The 25,337-nt window shown below is 41.6% G+C and overlaps 1 protein-coding gene across 4 annotated transcripts; it reads left to right on the top strand.

Annotated features, from left to right (window-relative positions):
- The first annotated feature begins 4,988 nt into the window (after nucleotides 1-4,988).
- HTATIP2 (HIV-1 Tat interactive protein 2) lies at nucleotides 4,989-23,340 on the top strand. Of its 4 annotated transcripts, none has more exons than XM_033204398.1 (6): nucleotides 4,989-5,063; nucleotides 5,550-5,745; nucleotides 7,384-7,491; nucleotides 16,523-16,660; nucleotides 21,744-21,805; nucleotides 22,541-23,340. In XM_033204398.1, the coding sequence occupies exons 2-6, from the start codon at nucleotides 5,551-5,553 to the stop codon at nucleotides 22,764-22,766; spliced, it is 729 nt and encodes a 242-aa protein (XP_033060289.1). In that variant the 5' UTR covers nucleotides 4,989-5,063; nucleotide 5,550; the 3' UTR covers nucleotides 22,767-23,340. The 4 variants fall into 4 exon arrangements, with proteins under 4 accessions (XP_033060289.1, XP_033060288.1, XP_033060287.1 ...); XM_033204397.1 differs by having other exon boundaries at nucleotides 5,015-5,111; XM_033204396.1 differs by having other exon boundaries at nucleotides 5,030-5,225.
- Nucleotides 23,341-25,337: the final 1,997 nt, after the last annotated feature.

Genomic DNA, 25,337 nt, shown 5'->3' with positions numbered 1-25,337 from the left:
TAAACTGTCGAATGCAATTCATGGCTGTATTTGTTATGTGAGAGCAGAAAATTACAATACTTTCTTTCAGACACCTACCTTTACCAAATCCGACCTTTCATGTGTCCGACCAGATATCTTAGTCATGCTACAGTTATTTAAAGCTCTCATTTGTAAAAAAAAAAAAAAAAAAAAAAAATTATCCGGCATTCATATTTATGAATAAATGAGATAAATGGGGAACAAGGATGACCACTTTAGATGCTATTTAACATCCATTCTCTTTTCTTTCTATAATAGTGACCTCTACTTTCCTTGGGAACATTACCTCCTTCCCTACTCCCAGACATGTCGGAAGAGATAGCCCCACCCAGCTTCATTCCCAGAGTCACAGTGACAGTCAGGAGGTTTAATTAGAACTAAGGAGATATAGCTGGGGACTTCTGCGTACAATTATGCTCTTTCTGCTGGACGTGAATCTAGGAGGATGTACTTGATAGCTTCAATCATCCATTCTCCCCATTTCTCCACCTTACTGTATGTCCTGAAGAAAACCGGTCTGCACAGTATAAGTTCCCTCTAGCTTCTGGTTGAATTTAGACAATGAAGAGTATGAGCAAGAGTACAGCCTTTGGGTCATCTTTACAGGGTCTGAGAGTAAGACTGACATGAAGGAAAGTAGAGCCATGGTTGGGAGAGGGACTGGATCCTGGCCCCGTTGGCTGACTGGCTGATTCTGGTCACATCCAAGACTATTATATACACTGATTCTTTAGTTACATGAGCCAGGACATTTCCTTTTTTTTTTTTTTTTTTTTTTTTTTTTCCTCAAAACATTTTGAGTTTGGGGCTTCAAACACATGAAACAGTCTTAATGAAGGTATACCTAAGAATATAGCTCTGAAGTGAAGATGCATGGATCTCTGATCCTGAGGACTCTAAATCTGACCTAAATACAGTTCCAGTCTCCATAAGGCCCCATCCTACAGCAGATCCTGTTTTGAGATTTCTCTGAGATTCTGTCTCTCTTATACATGATGTGTAGCCTTACAATATTCACCATCTTTACTCAAGTTAATGTGAGTCAGTCTGTTCCTTGGAGCAAAGTGAATGTAATGAAACAGTTCCCATCTTACAGATAGGGAAACGGAGGCCAAGATACATGAAGAGACTTCATGAAAGGCAAACCTGAATGTGGCAGGCAGGTCTCTGGCCAAGGATCTTTCCCTGTTACCTCCGTTTCCTTATGTCCCCTTTCCCTCTTTCCCTATGCTTTCCGCTTCCCCTTTGCCCTGAATTTTTGTGGTCCGGTTGCTCTAGGAGGGTAGGTCTTGTCACATTATCTCAGCACCTGCATGAGAAGGTTCCAGCTGTCAGAGAAGGAAAGGTATGGACTTGTTTTTCTCTGAGTTTCCTTCTATTTCTGTATGCTCATTTGGCATTCAGCACGTGCTACTCTATGAAAGTTCGGGGGATATTTTATAATGTTGTTGAACTTTATTTAGCTTCCCAAGTATTTATGACTTGCCTTCAAGATGAGAGTGAGTTTAGCTGGTGTCCCTGATTCATCTTGGAAAAATCTATAGTACCTAGCACAGTATCTGGCTCGCATTAGATAATCAGTAAATATCCATTGACAAGATTGACTAAAAGAATCTTACATTAGGCAAAATGCTGGCTAAGCTGCTGTAACAAAATTACAGTGGCTTCAACATGACAGAATTTTATTTTTCTGTCACTGCCCAGAGGCGTGCAGGCAGTCTAGGGTGGGTAGGCAGCTCTGTTCTGTGAAAGTCATCCAAGGACACCTTGCCCTGCTATCCTCTAGAGAATATCTTTCTCCTCATGGTCAGAGCTGGTTCACCAGTACATTCACATTCTGGCCTAAGGAAAGGGGGAAAGGGAAAGTGAAGGGAAAGAAGGTAACTTCCTTATAAAGATGTGATTCAAATTTGCACATATTACCTCTGCTTGCTTCTCATTGGCTATATCACTGTCACGTGCTCATGCTAGCTTGCAAGTGATACCAGGAAATATAACATCTGAATGGGCAGCCACATGTTCTAATAAACCTATGGACCATATTGCTAAAAGAAAGGCAAGGATGGGCATGATGGCTCATACCTGTAACCACAGTACTTTGGGAGGCCAAGGCAGGAATATGGCTCCAAGCCAGGAATTCAAGACCTGCCTAAGCAACATGGAGAGATCTTGCCTCTACAGAAAATTTTTAAAAATTAGTTGGGCATGGTGGTGTACACATGTGGTCCCAGCTACTCAGGAGGCTGAGGCAGGAGGATCACTTGAGCCCAGGAGGTCAAGGCATGATAGTGCCACTGTACTCCAGCCTGGGTGACAAAGAAAAAGAGAAAGAGAGATGAGAGATAAGGAGCTATTTGACCCTGATCAAAACTAAAAGACTGATGATACCAAGTGGGTGAAAATATAATGTAAAATGGCACATCTATCTTACAGAATTCTTTGATCATTCTTCTCCTAGGTATCTACTGAAAAGTAATAAAAACATATGTCTATAAGTAGCTGGGCATGGTGGCTCATGCCTGTAATCCCAGTACTTTGGGAGGCTGGGGTGGGCGGATCACCTGAAATCAGGAGTCCAAGACTAGCCTGGCCAACATGGCGAAACCCCGACTCTACTAAAAATACAAAAATTAACCAGGCATGTTGGTGTGTGCCTGTAATCCCAGCTATTCGGGAGGCTGAGGCAAGAGAAAAGTTTGAACCCAGGAGGTGGAGGTTGTGGTGAGCCAAGATCGTGCCACTGCACTCCAGCCTGGGCAACAGAGCAAGACTCTATCTTGCTCTGTTGTGTACATACACACACACGTATATATATATGTGTGTATATATCCACATATGTATATGTATATATACATATGTATATATAATGTATATATGCACATATGTATATACATTACATATGTATATATGGGGTGTGTGTATGTGTGTATATATGTCCAAGAGTAATGAAAACATGTTACTGAAGAAAGACTGGTCCAATAATATTCATAGAAGCCTTACTCATAATTAGCCAAAAAGTAGAAACAAACCAAATGTCCATCAACAGAAGAATGTTTAAACATGTTGTGGGATATTCATCCTGGAATACTGGAAGGCTACTCAGCAATAAAAAGGAATGAGTTCCTGATACATGAAACAACCAGGGCTGATTTACTCATTTGGCATAGTAGGCACAGTTCTGGGGCCTGTGAAAATAAACTTGTAGGTGGAAGAAAATGTTTGAGGTGGAAGAAATTATCATGTTCATCTTTATAGCAACATAGTCATAAGATATAATTTTTGATTATATAAATAGTGTGTGTGCATAAAATGAAGGGGCTCATGAAGTGCTTAGGGCCCACAGAAATCATAATGCAGCCCTACAAACAAGAATAAATATTAAAATATGTGTTAAGCCAAACACCTGAGACACGAAAGAGTACATGCTGTACTCTTAAATAGAATTCGACAACAGGCAAAACTATGTTGATAGTGACCAGAAAGTGATTGCCTCTGGAGTGGGGAGAGATTGTCAAGAAGGGAATGAAGGCACTTTCAGGAATGGCAGACATGCTCTATATCTTGTTTTTGGTGGTGGTTATTTAGGTGTATATGCAATCTTCTGAAATTGTGGAACAGAACCTTTAGGATCTGTACATTTTAATGTATATTAATTATGCCACAATTTTAAACAAACAAAAGGGGAAGAATAGACAGTAGGGTACAATGAATAATTTCTGTGACAGATTTGATAAATGAATTACTAGGACAGTGTTTGCTGACAAGGTTTAACATTGCATTCTTGTAGAAAAGCTTTAGGAACTCAAAGGGAAGAGTCCAGGTGCTGTGGCAGGCCAGTGGGGAATGAACCACACTGCTCTGTATCAATCAAGCTTTTTTATTGCCAATAACAGAATATATTTGGTAAGCTTACACAGCACAGGAATGTATCAGAAGAATAACAGGAAGTACTGTGTTCACAACAGTCTCTGAAAACAGACAGGAATTAAGGCAGGAATTTAAGACAAGATCAGACCATCAGATGGTGGGTGGATCATATGATGCCATAATCCTGTACCCTTGCCCCAACAAACCAACATATATCTCAGGCCTTCACTGCATCTTTTCATTACTCCTCCAAAACTGAAAACCTATGTGTGAGCCTCTGGTTGGCTGAGTCTAAGCAAAGCCTACATATAAAAATGCCCATGGAGATGGAAGAGGGAATGTGTTTCATTGGCTTCTAGATGGGAGGTGGGGCCCCCAAATGACCAATGTTGCCAACACAACCTGAACAATCTGAAATTATTCAGATTTCTGCTTGTCATTCTAACCTCTGTTCAGGACTTCCAAGATCCAGGACAGGCAGAGTGTAGATAGCTGTGTTCCAAACCACTGATCTGGTTTAGCAGGCCTGAATCACAGGCGTGGAAGGTCACCCGGGTTCAACCATCTAGAAGACCGAATTAAGCCAGGACCTGGGCAGGGAGACCAGTTATGCTGGGGAGATATGATGAGAGCTTGAATTACATGGGAGAAATATTTGTAAGGCAGATGGGATAACAGGACTTGATGAGTCTGTAGTGTGGAAAGGCTAGGAAAAAAAGGAATCAAAGGAGATAGTCTGATTTCTGACTTGACAGGGCGGAAGGAGGTGTGTTTGTGTGTGCATATGTGTGTGTATGTGTATGTAGGGATAGTGACACCCAAGAGAGGCTAGGAATAGGTTTGTTTTATTCCTATTTGGGGTGGTTGGGTGGGCAGGGTTAAGTTTTTGACATGGTGAATTTGAGATGATAGCCAATATACAATTGACATTCCAGTTTGGGTGACCATTGAAGATCAAGTCTGGCAAGTCTATTAGCTGAGCGCGGCAGGTGAGGGAAAACGCGGGGAGATTGTCCTGCAGATTCCTGACTTAGGAAGGGTCGCGGCTCCGCGCACGTGCTCTCAGAGTCACCTTCCCCGCGCCTGTGAAGGTGCAGGGAGTTTGTTCTCAGGTCCCGCCCCTGTGGGCGGGGCGAGGCAGCGTCGCCGCGAGGCCACCCGGAAGACCAAGCCGGGTAGGCACTGGCTCCGTCGCCTCCAACGCCCCGGGCTGACAAGGGAAGGTGGGATGCTCTGATGGCCGGGCCTGCGGCGCTGAGCGCTGCGGCGGCGGCTGCTCTGGTGGCCGCCTTGCTCCTGCTGCGTCGTGAGGACCCGGGGTCGGGGGCTAGCCCCAGGTAACCCCTCCGCGTATGGGACCGAGCTGGGCCCGGTCTCCTGGCCGGGCCAGGGATACCGTGGGGGATGCCCAGTGGTGCCAGCAGCTTGTGGCATCTGGGCTCACCCTCCAGCTCGGGCCCCTTCCGATGAGTCTGCTGGCTCAGGTACGGGGGATGGCCCGGGAGCCGCGCCCCGCACGTGAGTCAGCACTTTCCCCAGGGCCTAGACTGCGGAGAACAATATCCTCTTCCCGAACAGATAAACAGCCCTTGTTCCTCGGGGTAAAGACGGGCAGTCCCCTGACACCCTAAGACAGGCACCTGTCGATGTTATTTCCTCAGCATGGCCGAAACAGAAGCACTGTCCAAGCTTCGAGAAGACTTCAGGATGCAGAATAAATCTGTCTTTATTTTGGGCGCCAGCGGAGAAACCGGCAGAGCGCTCTTAAAGGAAATCCTGGAGCAGGGCCTATTTTCCAAAGTCACGCTCATTGGCCGGAGGAAGCTCACCTTAAACGAGGAAGCATATAAAAATGTGGTGGGTATTTGAGCTGGGGCTCAAATGGACCCCCAGTGATTCTGCGAGGTGAACATATTTCACGCCTAAAGGCTAAATACTGCCCTGCCAGTAGTGGGGGTAGTGAGAGGCCATCAAAATTTGGCCAAGATTGGTCTGTGAGGGTCCATCCCAGAAGTCCTGGATTGTAGCCCAGGTGTGCCTCCCTCCCGCTCATTGTGTGTTCTTGGGCAAAGCCCTTCTCTCCATCTGCAACCCTATAAAGCTGGATCTGACTTGTAATGGGGTTGGGGGCTGGTGAGACAGATGAGCACTGTTTTCAGGGTCATACAAGCTGGCTTTTAGAGGCAGCCCTGGTGACCTTGAGAATTTTCTCAGCCACTTTGCTGATTTTGTCAACCTGCGCACTTCACACTAATATTGTCAGGGATTCTGAAATTGCTTTGCAGAGTGAGAAAGGTCCATGGCAGTGAAAGGTGGGGTTATTCACTTACAAGAATTTGCCCTGCCTGACTTCCCAGACTTGTGTCTGTAAATTGAATATTCCCTTCACTCTAAGTTAAACCTTTTTTTTTGTTTTGTTTTGTTTTTGTTTTTTTTTTTTGAGACAGAGTCTCACTCTGTCGCCCAGGCTGAAGTGCAGTGGCGCGATCTCGGCTCACTACAAGCTCTGCCTCCCGGGTTCAAGCGATTCTCCTGCCTCAGCCTCCCAAGTAGCTGGGACTACAGGCACCCACCACCACACCCGGCTAATTTTTTTTTTTTTTTAATTTTTAGTAGAGATGGGGTTTCACCATGTTAGCCAGGATGGTCTCGATCTCCTGACCTCGTCATCCGCCCGCCTCGGCCTCCCAAAGTGCTGGGATTACAATGAAACCCTATTTTTCTTTAGTGTCATAGGCAGTGCCAGAAAAATTCTTTTCAGAGTTGACGGTAAGGATGGAAATCAACATTTTATCTGAATTCCTGCATGACAGGAATTTATCATGCTTTCTTTTTAAAGTTATACAGCAAACTTAAAAGGTTAGATGGAGGTTCTTAAACTTCTGTGTGCATGAGAATTACGGTGGGTGCTTGTTAAAAGTGCAGATTCTGATTCAGAGCTATTGGCATGGGATGTAGGAATATGCCTTCTTGTCAAGCACTCCCTGACTAATTATAATGCAGATGGTTCATGGATTGGATTGAAGGAAAGAGATACCCCATTTTACAGCTGAAAAAAAAAAAAAAGCTGTAGTGTCTGATGAATAACTTGCCCACAATTACATGCCTAGTGAGTAGCAAGCCCAAGATTTGCAGGTAGGTCTTCTTTAAGATGCCAAACGCCATCTCTTCCCCTCACATCATACCTCAGTGGTCTCCTTGCTGGAAAGCTACACACAGTTCTTTTATTTTTCCAGCGAGAGATTATAATTGAGCCTGACTTCAGAAATCTGGATCACCCCTAGTCCTCTTATATAGACTGTGGACATATGTGTGTGTTGTTGATTTTCAATTGAGGCTGATGGCTTTTTGGTTGGAGAAAAGGAATTTGTAAAATTTGATGTTAAGTGGACAAGCCTATCAGTAATGTTCTGTAACTTAGTCTTTAAATCTAGGGGCATTTTTGGTCTGTTGTGTAAATAACACGAAACTACATACAACTGTGTCCTTGCCTAGAACCAAGAGGTGGTGGACTTTGAAAAGTTGGAGGACTACGCTTCTGCCTTTCAAGGTCATGATGTTGGATTCTGTTGCCTGGGTACCACCAGAGCAAAAGCCGGGGCGGTAAGGAAGGCATATGCTCTTTTGCCTTTTTGCTGGCCAGTAATATCAAGGATTCTTTTCTTGCTCACTCTTTTTCTTTGTGCCTGTTGCAATGCTTAAATGTGAATAAGCCCTTATTGTTTTAAGATTCTATACGCTGCACTAACCTTTGCTATCCTTTTCATAATACTGATAAGTTCATCTTTCAAAGTAATCCTTGAGTTCAGGCCCCAGTGCTGGAGACATCGTAAGTATTTACATGATTTTGCCTATTGTGAATATCGCTATCACTACATCCCCTGACTAAGGGAAACCATGATGTCTGAGTAAAACTAATTGGTTTATGCTGTTAACAATTAGCTTTTTTTCCCCTTAACAAATGTTTTAAATTTGAAATGTTCTCTCTCACTTGAGTGATTTGCTGCAACCTATTTTCATGTCAAGCTTTAAACTTCTGGAATAGAACATCAGAACACAGGCACGATTCAACCAGCCTCCAGCGATGATTCAGCCTTCAGCGATGATTCAACCCCAGTGATGATTCAGTCTTTACTGACGCAAAACTCTTTTAACACACATTTTCTTTTTAATGGTGTTCTAAATTGAGTCAGCTCCTGTCCAGAAGTCATAGTTTACTGCATAGTTAGAAGTCAGAGCTGACTACATGGATTCTGGGCAAATGTTAATGCAGGTACATCTTATTTAATTTATACTTTTACTATAGTTTATGCCTCTGGCAGAATTTACATGCTGGAGCTGAACAAACTTGCACATTCTGCATATGTATCCCAGAACTTAAAGTAAAATTTAAAAATATATAATAATAAATACATAAATAAAACAGAAGTGAAAAAAGTAAATAAATATATAAAGTCGGTTAGCCCAGGCGCAGTGGTTCATGCCTGTAATCCCAGAAGAAAAAAAAAAAAAAAAATATATATATATATATGACTATGACTCTGCCGTGGGAACTCTCCTTAGGTTTATAAGCCAGGCCCTTTCACCTGAATCAAGGGAGCATATAGTGAAGAACTATTCATTTATACCAACCGAGTAGTTAGATTCAGATGTATTTCTCTGGGCCTCCTTGTGATGCAAAGAGTAATTCTATGTGTGCTTTCAATCAAGATGTATTTCCATATCTTCTGCAGTTCTGCATATCTATCCTGGAACACGGCTGGGATTTGAGCTCTGTGATGGGAACTATGGATTACAGAGAAGTTTGACTTTCACAGGAAATGGCACATTATCTCCCCTAGAAAGGGTCATGTTCCTGCTTAACAGTGGGTGCAGTCTTTTCTGTCCCAAGCACAGTCACAAGCGGTGTGCCCTCCAAAAGCATTGAAAAACTTTTGTTCCAGGACACTGCAGGTTTGTCTCAAGTGCCAACCTGGTTTTGGTGGTGAGTCAGCAAAACAAAATGCTGCATTAGGCATAGAAGGGTTGATTTTCATGACATAAGGCAAATCTCATTATAGGGTGTGCCAGGGAAAAGTCTAAACTGCTTTTTGTGTTCAGACTGGGTAATGCACTTTTAATCAAAGAAATTGTGTGTCTTTACTATCCAGAATTTTCTTTTTTAATGGGGTTGGTTCTCTACCTCTCAGGCTATTCAATACCTTTTGTTCTCCTTTAAAATCAATTTGGAAAGATAAAAGTAATTAACTAGTAAGCGAGAATAGACTAATGCCTAGACTATTCACCTAACTTAGAAATGAATTAAGACTTAAATGATTTAAGAGGTTAGTGGTGGAAAACAAGCTGGCACTTATACCAGAAAAGTGTTTTGTTTTTGTTTGGGGGGGCTTTAAAAAAAAAACCAATTTGGACTAGGTACAATATAAAGTTGGGAGGTTGTGATAACTTTAGCCAATATGAAAGAGGTGACAGTTTGTAAGTGGCTAAGTAATGATAGTGTTTTAAGTGGGGGTTGTAGATTTCCAAGCTCATCCCAGCTGGTGTTCTGGGTCAGCAGCCCTTTTTGTAGAAAAGAGTTTGCTGGGTGGTTTATCGTATAAGTACTACAAAGCTAGTGGCAAACCTAGTGCGCTTCACTAGGGATTTTGTAACTGGAACCCCATATGTTGCCTTAGCAATATGGGTTTCCAGCAGAGAAACTTCAAGAAATTCAGCGTTTTTGTCTCAGTATTGAGATCCTCTGAGTAGGTGGTGGCTTATTTCCCTATGATGTTCAGTGTATTAGTTTGCTAGGGCTGCCATAACCCAAGTAGCTTAAACAACAGAAATATATTGTCTCACAGTTCTAGAGGCTAGAAGTCTGAGATCCAGGTCTCAGCAGGCTGGTCAGTGCTCTGAGGCTGAGCCCTTGAGTTTCAAGGCTCTCTCCTTGTCTTGTAGCTGGTAGCCTTCTCTTTGTGTCTGTTTACGTGGTGTTTTCCCTGAATACCTGTGTCTATGTCCACATTTCTCCTTTTTATAAGAACACTAGTCATACTGGATTAGGGACCACCCTATTTAGTATGATCTCAACTAATTACATCTGCAGTGAACTTATTTCCAAATAAGGTCATATTCTGAGGTATTGGGGGTTAGGAGTTCAACATACGCATTTTGGGGGGATGTAATCCAACTCACAAAATTCAGTCTACTCAGGTTTCTATTGACACTGGTTCTAGGAAAAGGTCTATTACCTTTCTTCAGCTGTTTGGAAGACTATTTCCTTTAGCAGTAGCTGGGTAGATGCTAATTTTCCTTTTCATATTAACAGAACATAGTTGTTCAATCAATGTACTGGCTCCCCGACTTGGCCCTGATCCAGATCTACTGGATCAGAATCTCTGAATTTGGAAGCTTGGAATCTGTCTTTTTAGCAGGCTCCTTGGGAGATCCTGATGCAGTCAACCCTGTCCTTGTTGAACCTGCTTTCAAGAGGCAGTGGGGTGTATTAATTCTCCTCACTTGCTGGTTTTCTGGGTACTGTGGTCTTAGATAACCTTCATCTTGCTTTACTGAGTAACTTGTTTGCTAGTGAAGATTGAAATAGTCTTCAAAAACCAGATCTGTATTGTCCTGGAGTGAAGCATAAAAACTTACAGATGCCAGTAAGAATAGTTCATTTCCCCTTATTTGTATCAAAAGAAGGAATTGATTAGTGAATTCAAGGTGGTTCGATGTGGTTTCACCTTTTCATTTGTCTCTTCACCTGGTAGTAGTAGGTTCCAGAAGTCCAGGTTCCTGTTTTCTGTTGAGTGGATGATGTCATTAATGTGATTAATGTGGTCACTGTGACATTTATTAGGCATCTCATGGCCCATCTCATTAGAATCTCATGGCTTCTGATTCGAATGATCTGCTCTTCTAATTCAGAGTTTTGCACTACAGTCTGTGGGCCAAATATAGCCTGCTACCTGTTTTTGTACAGCCTGTAAGCTAAGAATGTCTTTATATTTTTAAATGGTTAAAAAATTCAAAAGAATAATGTCATACCATGTGAAAATATGAAAACTTCAAATTTTAGCCTTCATACATAAAGTAGTGTTGGGACACAGCCATGCTCATTACTTTATGTATTCTCTGTGGCTGCTTTTGTGCTATTAATATAATGGCAGAGCTATATAGTTGCAACAGAGGCCTGCAAAGCTAAAAATAGTTACTGTCTGATCCCTTACAGGAAAAGGTTACCCACCCTTGTTCTAATCTCTGTTATTTTATTTGATGTCTAGGAGGTGCCTTGTGAAGTGGCGAGGTCCTAGCTGGTTCAAGGGACCTAGATCATAGGCCTTGTTTGGATGCCAAGTAGCTATGGAGTCTGGAGTTTGCTGGTTAGCTTTTGGAGGCCACTGCTTCCTTGTCTGTCAGAGGGAGGTGACCAGTGAACCCACTTTCCTACTGCAAAATTCTTAAACATTTTTCCTTTTTTTTTTTTGAGACAGAGTCTCATTCCATCACCCAGGCTGGAGTGCAGATATATGATTTCAGCTCACTGCAGCAATGCGATTTCGGTCACTGCAGCCTCGACCTACCCAGCTCAAGCAATCCTCCCACCTCAGCCTCCAAAGCAGCTGGGACCATAGGCATGCACCACCATGACTGGCTAATTTTTTTTTTTTTTTTTTTTTTTTTTTTTTTCTGTAGAGACAGGGTTTTGCCATGCTTCCCACCCAGGCTGGTCTTGAACTCCTGGGTTCAAGTGATCTGCTTGCCTCGGCCTCCCAAACTGCTGGGATTACCATGAGCCACTGCACCCGGCCTGCAAAATTCTTTGACTCTATGAAACACAGAAGAAAGAATGCCCCAATTGGAAAACGTTTTCAAGAACATATAGATTGACCCCGGAATCCTCACTATCTGCTTGATTTTATTTATCCAGAGCTCCTTCTCTAACCAAGATCTTTCTCCTATTATTGAACATCAAATATAGAGATGCCAGGACACAAACAAAAGGTGCCTCAGATTATACCATTTGGTGTTTGTCAGCATCTTTGTTTTCTGATCTAATTTATAGGGTTGGATTGAAAAGGGAGTGAAGGAGAAAGAACCTGAAGCAGAAATATGGCTGAGTGGGACCTTCACAGAATGATAGACCCACCCTTCTTGGAAAAAGATCCCCATGATTTACTTTTTTAGTAAATGAATTAATTTTTTAGAGACAGAGTCTCACTGTATTGCCAAGGCTAGACTCAAATTCCTGGGATCAAGAGATCTTCCTGCCTCAGCCTCGTGTGTTGCTGGGACCACAGACCATCGTGCCTGGCCCCATGACCTTCTTGAGTCGTTTAAATGTGCTCACTTGTCCTATCAGTCAGCACTGAAATACTATACCTTGTTAGGATGAGTTGTTCTGAAGCCAGAGTGTTGTTTTTAGTTTTTAGGCACTGGTAAAGAAGAAATACTTAGTAGCTTTGGATTTTAGACTTAAGAGTCATTGGAGAATTTGTTGCGTTTGATGTTGTGGAGCATATGAGGGTATCTCTACTGAGCATAGTATGCTGTGTTTATTCTTTTTGAGAGGGTGCTGGGAAAGGACTTCATAGTGGCAACTTATTTAATTAATTCCTTTTTCTAGAAGGGACTCAGATTCCTAGCTTAGAGCAGGACACACTGGCTATGGAATCATAAAGACAGAATGACATGTGGACTTAATACTCTCAGAAGAGACGTCTGTCCACATGGTTAGGGAAACTAGTACAGTTTTTATAAAAATTGTGTTTCTGAGATATGAAGTAGCTTGTTTTAGTTATTTTTTCTGTTGTTTTTTAAATCAAGCTATTCGAAAACAACAAAGGGCATGAATAAGATTTTTAGAGTCGCTTCTTTCATCTGTAAATGGAATCTTCCTCACTCCAGAGAAAATTGGTGTGTGATACCTCCTAGTCAGTCATCAGGACCCACGCTTCAGTTTGATTTTTAAGTCTTTGAAAGATGTTGACCCTTTTGCTTTTGAGTTTCATTCAACAGCTAAAAGGCCACGCCATCAGGGTGACGGAAGTGAAATTCAAAATTTAGTGTGCTTGGAAAAACGCGTATTTATAATCAGCTTGAAGGCTCAGAGGATTTGTGAAATCGTTTTGGATTAACAGCCATTGATTGCTAATAAAACAATATTTAGCTTTGTCCAGAGAACAGCAATGGAGAAAGGTATGGGCATCTTGTCAACAGGCCCCATTGAGCAGGGATGATGGGCTAAGTGTGGGGGTCTCTGCAGCAGCGTGGGTGCTCGTCCTTCAAGGAGCGGTTGTCTGTTGTTAGCGAGGCAGGTGAAAGGAAGGACGCCAGAGTCTGATGGCTGGGGTAGTATTGATGTGCCTTAGCTGACTAATCAGATTGAAAAAGTCCCATGGTATTTATGTCACTTTAATTTTCATCAAACAATTGGAGACGACAGCACTCTATTAAGGAGAGGTTGATCCAGAACTAAAGCCAAATAAATTAGGGCCTCAGTTTAATCAAATTATCCTTTTACTGGCTCTGGATTAAGTGAGAGAGACAGCGTCGGTCCAGAGACTTGTGATTGGCTGAATCTTTCCCTTATTTTTAAAGAAATGGATGAAAGAAAAAGTATTTTAGCAGATGACTATAATAATCCCTCCAATCAATCTTGCTAAAACAACAACAACAACAAACTGAATTTATTTCACTAGTCAACTGTGTCATTTTGTTGTGACTAACTAACCTGTCATTAAAATCAGAGTTCTGGTGAACTGGCATGAGGGGAAGAAACAGATGTGGAAGAAAAATTTAGTGTTTTAGAATTTTTCTATGTAGTTTTGGGCTGTTTCTCTTGGCACACTTTCAGCACATCTAAAGTCTCAATTTGGAGATGGCTCTGAGGGTAATCACCTCTCTTAGGATGTGCTGAGTATTAAAATTGGTTTGCTTTACACTGATTTTTAAAGCAACAGCATGAATTTGAGTCTGTATATAGACAGCTTGGCAAGTCCGTTGTTTAGGATTGAATGTCAAAGTATACAACAAAAAGTATACAAAAGGAGATGGTGATGACTCGTGAGTAAAGAGGTAAGTTTATATTACCCATAAACTAAGGTAGAAAAAGTAAGGCAGAAAAATAACACTGTCCTCCAGGTGGTGGATATAGTTAAAAATGTACTTGTGAGTGATGGGAAAGGAGGATGAGGAAGGCTTTTATGGTAATGGTAATGTTCTATTTCTTGATCTGGGAACTGGTGGCAGAGCATGTTCAGTTTATGAAAATTTATTGAGCTCTATACTTATGTTTACTTTTATGATACACTTCCATGCAAAGTTAAAAAATCTGCATGGGCCTATTGTTTTAAAATTGAAGTCTATATTAGTTTCCTATTGCTGCTTTAGTAAATTCCTCAGATTTAGCAGCCTAAGACAATACAAATTTATCATCTTAGAAGTCTGACGTGGGTTTCCCTGAGATGAAATCAAGGTGTTGACAGAGCTGCATTCCCTTCTGGGAGGCTGTAGGAGAGAAACCATTTCCATACCTTTTTCAGCTTCTAGAGGCTTCCCCCCATTCCTTGGCCTGTGGTCCCCTACCCATCCTCAAGGCCAGCAACGTGGTAGCCAAGCCCTTTTTACGTTGCATCATGCCAACGTCCTCTTTTGCCTCGCTCTTTTACTTTTAAGGGCCCTTGTGATTACATTGGGCCCACGTGGATAATTCAGCCTAATCTCTCTGTTTCAAGGTCAGCTATTAGCACCCTAATTCTAAACACTGAATTTCTAAAACACTGAATTTCTCTTCCACATCTATTTCTATCCCTCATGCCAGTTCACTAGAACTCTGATTTTAATAATGGGTTCATTACAACAAAATTACACAGTTGATTAGTGAAATAAATTCAGTTTGTTGTTGTTGTTGTTGTTGTTTTAGCATGATTCATCTTGCTTCTGCCTAAATACCATTTGCGATGGAATTCCCCCTTGTCATGTAACCTTATATATTCACAAAGATTAGGATGTGGGCATCTCTGAGGGACCATTATTCTGCCTACCATAATTACGGATTAGTCATTTTCATCAGCAAGAGAGTAGGTGATAAAAAGGAACATGGGTACAGCTAAAAGAGCACTGCTCAGAGTCCAGAATCTGCAGTCTGCTCTCAGCTCTCCCACTTCCCAGCTAGCAGTTCACCCGCCCACTGGACCTTGGTTCACCTCTACATCATGAGGGGACTGGATGTGATATTTCCTAAGGTACCTTTTAACATTCTATGAAAGATACACATCGCCCTACCAAATAGAATATTTAGAATCAGTAACTACTGCGGAGCAAATTTTTAATTAAAAAAAAAATCAGGCCGGGCGTGGTGGCTCACGCCTGTAATCCCAGCACTTTGGAAGGCTGAGGCAGGCAGATCATCTGACGTGAGGAGTTCAAGACCAGCCTGGCTAACGCAATGAAACCCTGTTTCTACTAAAATACAAAAAATTAGCCAGACACGGTGGCGTGTGTCTATAATCCCAGCTACTTGGGAAGCTGAGATAGGAGAATTGCTTGAACTCAGGAGGCAGAGGTTGTGATAAGTGGAGCTCACGCCACTGCCCTCCAGCCTGGACGACAGAGCAAGACTCCGTCTCAATCAATAAATCAATCACTGGGGCAGTAGTCTAGTCTTCAGATTTGGAATTTCTACTACTCTAAGACCTCATTCTGTAATTGTGACTACCTATGAAGTTCAGCTTCAATAGACGTTAGACTTCTCTTCAGCTGTCTTGGGTTTGAAGATGCCAGAATTTATAGTGGTCTCAAGAGACTATTACTCCATGGAATTCCCTTTTCTGGGTAAAGGTGCATGTTTTTCAGTTAGGCCCTGGAAGTGAGTCTATATTTTGTTATTTGTGTCATTCTCTTCCCTCCCCCTTTTATTGCCACTTAGTTCTGTTTTTTTTTCTGACTGGATTTACCTTTTCTCTGCTTTCATTGGATTTTTGTTCATTCATTTTTAGAGCATCTACCATATGCTGGACATGTGCTGATGCTGAGAGATGAATTAAGAAGAAAGACCCAGCCACCGCCCTCACTGGACTGAATCTAGCTAGATTGGGTGTCTCCAAACATTTTTGATTAGAGACCCATTAATAAAAAATTTGAGGATGCATACCTTACTAATATGTGAGGTACATTGTAAAGCATACACGAAAATTGGGAATTAAATAGACTTTGTCCTCTTAGTGCCTGGGGAGTGTCCTCACCCATACTTGGAGACCCTACCACATTAGAATTGACAGAAAACAGAGAGGAGTGTAAAGTTGTAAAGTTATTAAGACAAAAAAAAAAGTCTGGCTTAAAAGTAGTTTCTCAGCCGGATCTTATTGTTTCCTTTGTTCTTTGCAGATTTGTTTGGTGTCTGTGTTTCAGTGTCATTGTCCTTGTTTCCTTATTGCAGTCCAGCCTTGCTGCTAAAGCTGGTATGTCTATCCAGAGGACCAGACCTGGATCCTTTCCCAGGGTCTAAGCCTGACTTTCATGTATTGCTTGGACACATTTTATTTAAATCTCTATCCCTCCAGGCCTCCCAGCCTGCTACCCAAGCCAAGTAGTAATCTTGAAGATGAACTTGCTGCTTTTTGGAAATAACTCATGTTCTTTTCCCCTTTAGGAGGGATTTGTTCGTGTTGACCGAGATTATGTGCTGAAGTCTGCAGAGCTGGCAAAAGCTGGAGGGTGCAAACATTTCAACTTGGTATCCTCTAAAGGAGCTGATAAAGCAAGCAATTTTTTATATCTACAAGTTAAGGTTTGTGGAAGTTTCTGTCTTTCATACACTTTGGAGAAGCCTACCTATTTGGCAGTACTAAAGAATATAAAATACTATATAATACAAAAAACATCAATACATCATATTATGCATTTGTATGGCTATGGGACTGCAGGAATATATTTAGTAAACAGGAATGATTTGAAAAATAATTTCCAATGTCTTCCTTTCTATTAATTATCCAGCAATAAATTGAATGAGATATGGTGTCTCCAGCCTTGACTGTCAGCATGGCAACTTAGCATTGGAAGAGACTTGGAGGCAATGATTCTTAAACTTTTCTGTCAGTTTCTCCAATGATTGCGAGGAAAGAAGAGCTTTTATTGTCTAGAGATTTGGAGACATCTATCCTGAAGCAGTATTCTAGTTACAAGACTGGAGTGCAGTGGCATGATCTTGGCTCACTGTAGCCTCTTTCCCCCCAAGTAGCTGGGACTACAGGCATGAGCCACCATGCTTGGCTAATTTTTGTATTTTTGGTAGAGATGGGGTTTCGCCATGTTGCCCAGGCTGGTCTCAAACACCTGAGTTCAAGCGATCCGCCCATCTCAGCCTCCCAAAGTGCTGGGATTACAGGTGGGAGCCACTGTGTCTGGCCTCAACTTTCTTAAAAGTCTTACGTTTTATCTTTTAAAAATTTATGCACATTTTGCTATTCTTAGTGCTATACATATCCCTGTTTATTTTAATTTAAAATTAAATTTCTATTAACCTACCTTTAAGTTAAATTGATGCTGCTGGAAGATAGGCATGGCTTTGTCTTTGTGTGCCTCCCAGTGCACCCCAGGTGCCCACAGTTTAAACGGCAGAGCCACAGAGGTCATTCAGTCATAGACTTTTCCTATGTGAAGTCCCTTTACAGAAGTTCATCTTGCTTCTGCTTAAATATCTCCAGCACTACAGAGATTACTATCTTATTAGCCAACTTTTTCTATTTTGGGTCAGATCTACTTGTCCAAAAGTCTTTACTTTGAAGTGAAATTTATTGCTTTGTAAATGCTAATTGTTATCAGTTCTGCCTTTTAAAATAACAAAAACAAGTCCAGTCTTTCTTTTGCATTGTAGTTTTTAAGACGTTTGGAGATTATGGCCTCCTTAATCGTATGTTTCCCAGGCATCACACCTTTAAGTCCTTGCACCATTCTTTATAGGTTCCTGTGTCTAGCTCCTTCATGACTGCATCACTTTGCTGAGGGTGAACTTTGCAGTGATATTATACTGGAACTGCAGTGGGAGTACTATTCACGCTCTGGACACTATGTGTTTTCAAAAATAAGATATAAGATTGTAACTATTTTACCAAACATCCTTATTACGTTATTGGCCCATGATCAGCCTGTAATAATAAAAATTTCCAGATTTTTTTCACATGGCTTATAGCTGAGCCATATCTCACCTATCCTAAAATAGTATTTTGAACCAGATGAAGATCAGTGAGCCACCAATGAAATTACATGAAGAATGGGAAAGTTTCCACTTAATTGTCAGAGTTTAGAACAATTCTTAAAAGGAAAAAAGTCTGGTTTTCTTTTTTTTAAGAGTCAAAGTCTTGCTCTGTCACCCAGGTTGAAGTTCAGTGGCATGGTCACAGATCACTACAACCTCAAATTCCTGGGCTCAAGCGATCTCCAGTCTAAACCTCCCAAGTAGCTGGGACTACAGGCATGAGGCACCAGGCCCAACTTGTTTTTCAAAATACTGACACATGTGGGTTCTGAGAAAGGTTATCAAATAGGATTTTTGCTCTCATTAGCAAGATCAACATTTATACCTTTTAGGAAAGAAAATATACGTAAGATATTTCCTCGCTGTTAAAGATAAAGGCATTACTACTGACTCATTGGGTTATAATAATGATTCAACCAGATTTTTTAAAAAAATAGCTAACATTAAATGATCCAGGCAGTGTTCTGAGGGCTTTTATGTGCATTTGTGTGGAAACAGGTACTGTGATATTAAGACCACCAGCTGTTGACTGGGCACAGTGGCTCACGCCTGTAATTCCAGCACTTTGGGAGGCTGAAATGGGAAGATTACTTGAGGCTGAGAGTTTGAAACCAGTCTGGGAAAAATGGCAAAACCCTGTCTGTACTAAAAATACAAAAATTAACTGGCACAGTGGCATATGCCTTTAATCCCAGCTACTCGGGAGGCTGAGGCAGGAGAATTGCATGAACCCAGGAGGCAGAAGCTGCAGTGAACCGAGATCACACCACTGCACTCCAGCATGGGGACAGAGTGAGACTCTGTCTCAAAAACAAAACAAAACAAAAAATAACAAAAAGAACACCAGCTGTTAAGCGGCAAAGCTAGAGTTTGAATCGAGGCTGTATGATTCCAAGGCCTATGCCGCTAGCCATTATGTAATGAATAGCCTTTGTCACTAATACATGCAAAAGGGACCCAGCAGAGATTGGACCATGACAGAGCCTCAGCAAATATTAAGGCCAATACAACAGAAAAACACTTCTGATTTCACTGCAATTGGCCTGTATTACCTGCAGTCTGGGATTATGAATTAGATTAATAAAGGACAGAAATGACAACCAAATGATCCTGCCCAGAACGACACTGAACGATATGTAATTGCTTTTACAATTTGGAAAGATTCTTTCCGAAATAATCCTTCAACTACTGTGTGTAACATTCCTAGTATTTATTGCTTATTTTCTCAGTCTCCATGTGTGTATGAACTCCCCCCTCCCACCCAATTTTAGAAACTCCTTTATTCTTTAGGAACATTTATTCTACTCAATGAAGTTTCCATTGCATTCATTCATGGTGGGCCAGCTCTGGGGGCCTGGATCAATCATGTGCTTTATGGGCACTATGCTGGTGGTGTGGGAAGACGTGTCAGGATGTGGAGCCCAGAGTACTGGATGGGTCTCAAGTCCTTTGTTCTCAGGGTTGATAAGCTTTGGTTTCCTCATCTGTTCAGGGTGAAGGTACACTTTCCAGACATGTGACATTTTATTATTGGGTATCATCCTTGACCTCAAGGAGTTTGTAATCTGCTTATACTAGGGGATTCCCAAAGACACCACCAAGTTTGGTAATTCACTAGAAAGTTTCATAGGACTCAGGATATAGTCATACTCACAGCTAAAACTTATCTCATTGAAAGGATATAGAGCAAAATCTGCAAAGGGAAAACGTGTGTGGGGTGAAGTCTGGAGGAAAGTAGGTAGGAGCTTCCAAGAGGCTTCCCCATAGAGCTTGCACAGGATGTGCTTAATTTCTCCAGCGATGAATGTTTTCTGCCAGAGAAACTCATCTGAACCTAGGAATGCAGGGTTTTTATGGGAGCCAGTTACATAGGCACATTGGCCTAGCAAAATTGCAGCCCCCCAGAAGAAAGGGAAGTTTTCAGCATAAACCACATTGTTTGTACAGACAGTTTAGGCATAGTACATTACCCTTATCAGATAGGGAATGGTGGAAACACACCCAAAATCCAAGTTTGCAAGCACAAGCCAGGGGCCAACCTTGCAACAGGCCTTTCTAAGGATAGCAGTCTCAGCCTGCTATGGTATCTCTTTTATGCACTTGCTAATAGAGACAAAACAAATCTTTTAAAAAGCTAAGAAATGTGTGTCCACATAAAAACTTGTGTATGACTGTTCATAGCAGCATTATTTACAATGGCCAAAGAACGAGAACAACCTAGATGGCCATCGACTGATGAATAGATGAATAAAATGAGATATATTCATGCAATAGAATATTATTCAGCTATAAAAAGAAATGATACACACTACAACATGGGTGAACCTTGAAAATATTATGCTAAGTGTGAGGAAACAGTCACAAAAGGCCATAACTTATATGATTCCCTTTATATGAAATGTCCAGAATAGGCAAATCCATGGAGATAGAAGGTAGACTAGTGGTTGACTAGGTCCCCAGAGACTAGGGTATGGGGAGTGACTGCTAATGATATGGGATTTCTTTTCAGGATGATGAAATATTTTAAAACTTAGATTGTGATGAACGTTGCACAGTTCTGTGTATATACTAAAAACCACCTATTAAAAAAAAAAGAATGGCCAAGCACGGTGGCTTACGCCTGTAATTCCAGCACTTTGGGAGGCTTAGGCGGGTGGATCACTTGAGGTCTGGAGTTCGAGACCAGCCTGGCCAACATGGTGAAACCCCATCACTACTAAAAATACAAAAATTAGCCAGGCATAATGGCGGATGCCTGTAATCCCAGCTACTCGGGAGGCTGAGGCAGGAGAATCGCTTGCACCCAGGAGGTGGAGGTTGCAGTGAGACGAGATCACACCCTTGCACTCCAGCCTGGGCAACATGGAGAGACTCCATCACAAAATAAATACATTAATTAAATAATTAATTAATTTAAAAATTTAAAAAAAGAAAAAGAAATTTAAAAATAGCTACTTAAACATCTGCGATGAGACAGGTTAAGTGCCAGTTAGGTGGTACACATAGGCCAAGAAGGAGGCATGCATGACTGTGTGGTAGTTCACAGGCCTTTGGAAGTGCCTGTGGGCTGAGCTCTTCAGGCACTTTGTTTCCAGAGATGCCTGCCATGAAAATGCATGCTTTATTTAACAAATTAGGTTTAAAGCATCATCTAGATATAATCTGTCTTGAAATTTTGTGGGGGTTAAGAAGTGAGTAATATGGTGGGTCTATGGTTTTCTGACCCTCTGGAACTACCTATAAACCAAAAAAAGGTTAGTGTCTGCCAGCGTGCAACATGAATTCTGTACTAAAGAGAGGATATTCTTTTATGGTTGTACTAACATATTACTTACCCTCTCTGAATCTGTTTTAATATTAATAAAGTGAGAGGACTGACTATACAGCCATTCACTCATTTAGTGGATCTTTTAAATGCAAGACTACGTATCAGGATTAAATGATCTCTTCCTTAATTTCCCAGACTCCTTGGAACCTGAAGTTCTAGATAAGGATATTTTGAGTATTGAGACCTGCAAAAGCAGATTACCTTCAAAACCACAAATTATTCTCTCTTAAACTTCACACAGGTGAGCTGGTCTTGATTAAATATTAAAAATGTGGTTTTTCTTAATAGGGAGAAGTGGAAGCCAAGGTTGAAGAATTAAAATTTGATCGTTACTCTGTATTTAGGCCTGGGTAAGTATAGTATTTATACTGAATGAGAGTATGCCACTGTAGGTTAATCCCTAGATGCTAATTTTTCATTTGGAAAGGCTGACAACTGAAATATCTAAGATATGAAAGACATTGGCTAGAGGTGTATTGCTTCTCTGAAGGACACACCTTTTTGCTTAGAAAGAAAGGGTAGATGTTGGGGCCCGCTCCAGAATAGTCCAGAACTTCCTAGACAGCATTTGCTGCCTTCTTAAATCCTCTTCATGCATAAAATAAAACATTAAATCTACTCTGTTAGTCTGCTCGGGTTGCCATAACAGGATACCACACGGGTTGGGTGGCTTAAACAACAGAAATGTATTTTCACACAGTCTGAAGATTGGAAGTCCAAGATCAAGGTGCCGTCAGGGTTGGTGTCTGGTGAGGCCTCTTTTCCTGGCTGGCAGACAGGCCACCTTCTGGCAGTGTCCTCACATGGCCTTTCTTCATGTATGCAGAGAGAGAGACCTCTGATGTCTCTTCCTCTTATGAGGACCCCAGTCCCATCACACTAGTCCTGTTCCATCCTTAAGACCTCATTTAACTTTAATTACTTCTCTTAGTGCCTTATCTTCAAATAGAGATACATTGGGGGTTAGGGCTTCAACATTAGAATTTTGAGGGGATATAGTTTGGTCCATAATGCCCACTGTGGTCTCAGTGCAATTTACCACCTCTTCCTCTGCTTTTCTTTTTTTTTTTTTTTTTTAATTTTAGAGTTCTGTTATGTGATAGGCAAGAGTCTCGCCCAGGTGAATGGTTGGTTAGAAAGTTCTTTGGCTCCTTACCAGAATCTTGGGCTAGTGGGCAATCTGTGCCCTTGGTGACTGTGGTTAGAGCAATGCTGAACAATGTGGTGAGACCAAGCGACAAGCAGATGGAACTGCTGGAGAACAAGGCCATCCATGACCTGGGGAAAGCACATGGCTCTCTCAAGCCATGACCACACTGGAGAAATGGTTTTTATTGTCAGCCTTAACACCCATCACCAAATCAATAATTTCAGGGTCTAAAAAAAGTCCGCATATTTTAGCTTTGTTGTTTTACTATCCTCAGGCATCCATTCCAATCAAGAAATGATGGTGCTCTGAATCAGTGGTTCAGAGCCTGGTTATACATATAGATCCTCAGCGAGCTTTGGAAAAATAAAGATGTTAGCCGTATCTCAAACTTGAATCAAACTTTCTGGGGTGTGGGCAGAATAATCTGTAATTTTCTTTGTTTATACTTCCCCTGATGCCACTGGTTCTGATGCCACTGGTTGGGGGGCCTGCTTTGAAATGCTTGTCTGCAGAGTCACAGCAGCCGGGAAAACCTTGTGACCATGCAAATGAGCTCTGCTCTAAAATTGTTGACATTCACGTCTCTGAGTTACAAAAGTGCTAATTCACTACATGTAATTGTGTCAGTAAACATTGTGCCTTTACTACTTCTTTATGTAATAGAAATTATATACCTAAGCTTATATAATACATGGGGAGGATTAAATAAAGGAATAAAGATAAATTGACAACTTCTGGGTGCCTCTTAGATTGCTTGAAAATGCCCACGCAGTAGTGGTAATATGCAGCATTTCAGCCTATGGGGTGATATAATAGCAGCTAATATTTACCAAATGCTTGCTAAGTACCAGTCTTTACATGTGTTACCTGTGCTTTAAACCCTTTATAAACCATCCTTATAAAGTGATACTATCATGATCTTCATATCTTAGATGGGGAAATGAGATTACTGTGGTTAAGTGCCTTGCTCAAGAGTCCAAAGCTGAAGAACTGAAGCAAAGAAATGGCAGAGTCAGGATTCTAACCCAGGTCTGCCTGATCCCACAGATGCCATAGATGGTGTTTCTAAGCACCCTGCAAGAGCACTCCATTCCTGTGTATTTCCAGGTAGTTCCAGTTGATGGTTACTACGTGTTGTGGATGAACCAAATTGAAATATTTGGGTTTCTCCTTTGTTGCAGTGATTAATCACTAAATGTTCACACAGCCAGTAAAATTCTATGCCACCAAACTTTAAAGTGCGCTCATGCTGCTGCACTTTAAAAATTAAGGCAAAGGAAGATGCAGAAGGAAAGGTCAAAGCCAAGAGGTGCACACATTGCTAATTTCCATCATGGAACAAAAGATGTGTCACTTAACATCTGCACCAGGGAAGCAAAGTGCTTCGAGTGATTCAGTCAATTTTTCCAAGGCCTATTCTATGCCAAGTACATTTCAAGCTTCAGTATACACTGGAGGATACAGGCCATTCCCTTTAATTTGGGGTGTATATCCTTAGAAGGGAGTAGACATTCCCAATGTCAGTCACCCAAAAAAGAGGCATATTTTAGGGCAGGGTGGGATCTTGAAATGTGAGCTTTAGAAGGAAATGAAATATCTTCCTCCTGCCAGGTGGGGTTCCCTGGGAGCTGAACTTGGAAGAGCCCAAGTGTGTTGTTTTGGTGGGGAGAAAGCATGGGCTGAGGATATTTTGAGGCCTCTGGGCTCTGAAAGCAGCTAAATCCAGTGACCTGTTTTAAGTTATTCTCCTTATATTATTTCCTTACTAAAAAACCTTCAAGCAGGTTTCATTCAACATGTTATTCTGGTCTCAGTAGTGATGTGGGATGATGAGGAAGGGCCTGTGTTCACCTTTGGAGTAGAGAGAAAAGCAGCCCTCTCTTGAGCTCTGCATCGTGGTGAGGTAACGAACTAAGGAACAAGACTCTGGCCCAATCGCTCCTCCACAATGGGTGTTAACTTGTTTTATTGACAGCATTATGGACTGGGTGTTCCATTTAGTACTAAGGGATTCAGGAAGTTTTCCACCAAATGTGACACAGACAGAAAAAATTTATGTTCGAAGGATGAAGGGAAATGTTGGATGGGATCAGGTAATCCAAAGTGTTGAATTCATTAATTCATTCAGCAAATGCTTATTCAGTGCCTCCTATGTGCCACTGAACGCATAGGCACTGGGGATGCATCCATGAGCAATGACTCCAACTCAAGACAGCCAGCAGCTATTCTGGCAATGTCCTAGGTTGTAAGAAAACTTCACAATTAATATTTGTGCTGGGCGCGGTGGATCACGCCTGTAATTTCAGGACTTTGGGAAGCCGAGGTGGGTGGATCACTTGAGGTCAGGAGTTCAAGACCAGCCTGACCAACATGGTGAAACCCTGTCACTACTAAAAATATAAAAATAAGCCAGGCATGGTGGTGAGCGCCTATAATCCCAGCTACTCGGGAGGCTGAGGCAGGAGAATCGCTTGAACCTGGAAGGTGGAGGTTGCAGTGGGACAGGATTGCACCATTGCACTCCAGCCTGGGCGACCGAGCAAGACTCTGTCTCAAAGAAAAACAAAAACAAAAACTAGTATTTAATGGATTCTGTCTTCTAGGAATTTACAATTAAAGGAGAGAAGTATATTTAGAAGTGCATTTAGCATTAATATAAGGCATCATTTTTATTCAGTGAATACATTCAGTATCTATTAATACTATGGGCCAGGCCACATATTATTTGCCAG

The sequence above is a fragment of the Trachypithecus francoisi genome, unplaced genomic scaffold (assembly GCF_009764315.1).
Source record: "Trachypithecus francoisi isolate TF-2019V2 unplaced genomic scaffold, Tfra_2.0 Lachesis_group8, whole genome shotgun sequence".
NCBI lineage: Eukaryota > Metazoa > Chordata > Mammalia > Primates > Cercopithecidae > Trachypithecus > Trachypithecus francoisi.
Note: the sequence above shows the minus strand (reverse complement) of the source record. Positions and strands in the feature narration are given on the sequence as shown.

What these genes read in the sequence shown, in the direction of transcription:
- HTATIP2 (XM_033204396.1), top strand. Translation starts at nt 5,125, where the DNA reads ATGGCCGGGCCTGCGGCGCTGAGCGCTGCGGCGGCGGCTGCTCTGGTG. An exon ending in GGGTCGGGGGCTAGCCCCAG is followed by an intron (nt 5,226 to 5,549) that starts GTAACCCCTCCG and finishes TTATTTCCTCAG; the next exon opens with CATGGCCGAAACAGAAGCAC. An exon ending in AGGAAGCATATAAAAATGTG is followed by an intron (nt 5,746 to 7,383) that starts GTGGGTATTTGA and finishes GTCCTTGCCTAG; the next exon opens with AACCAAGAGGTGGTGGACTT.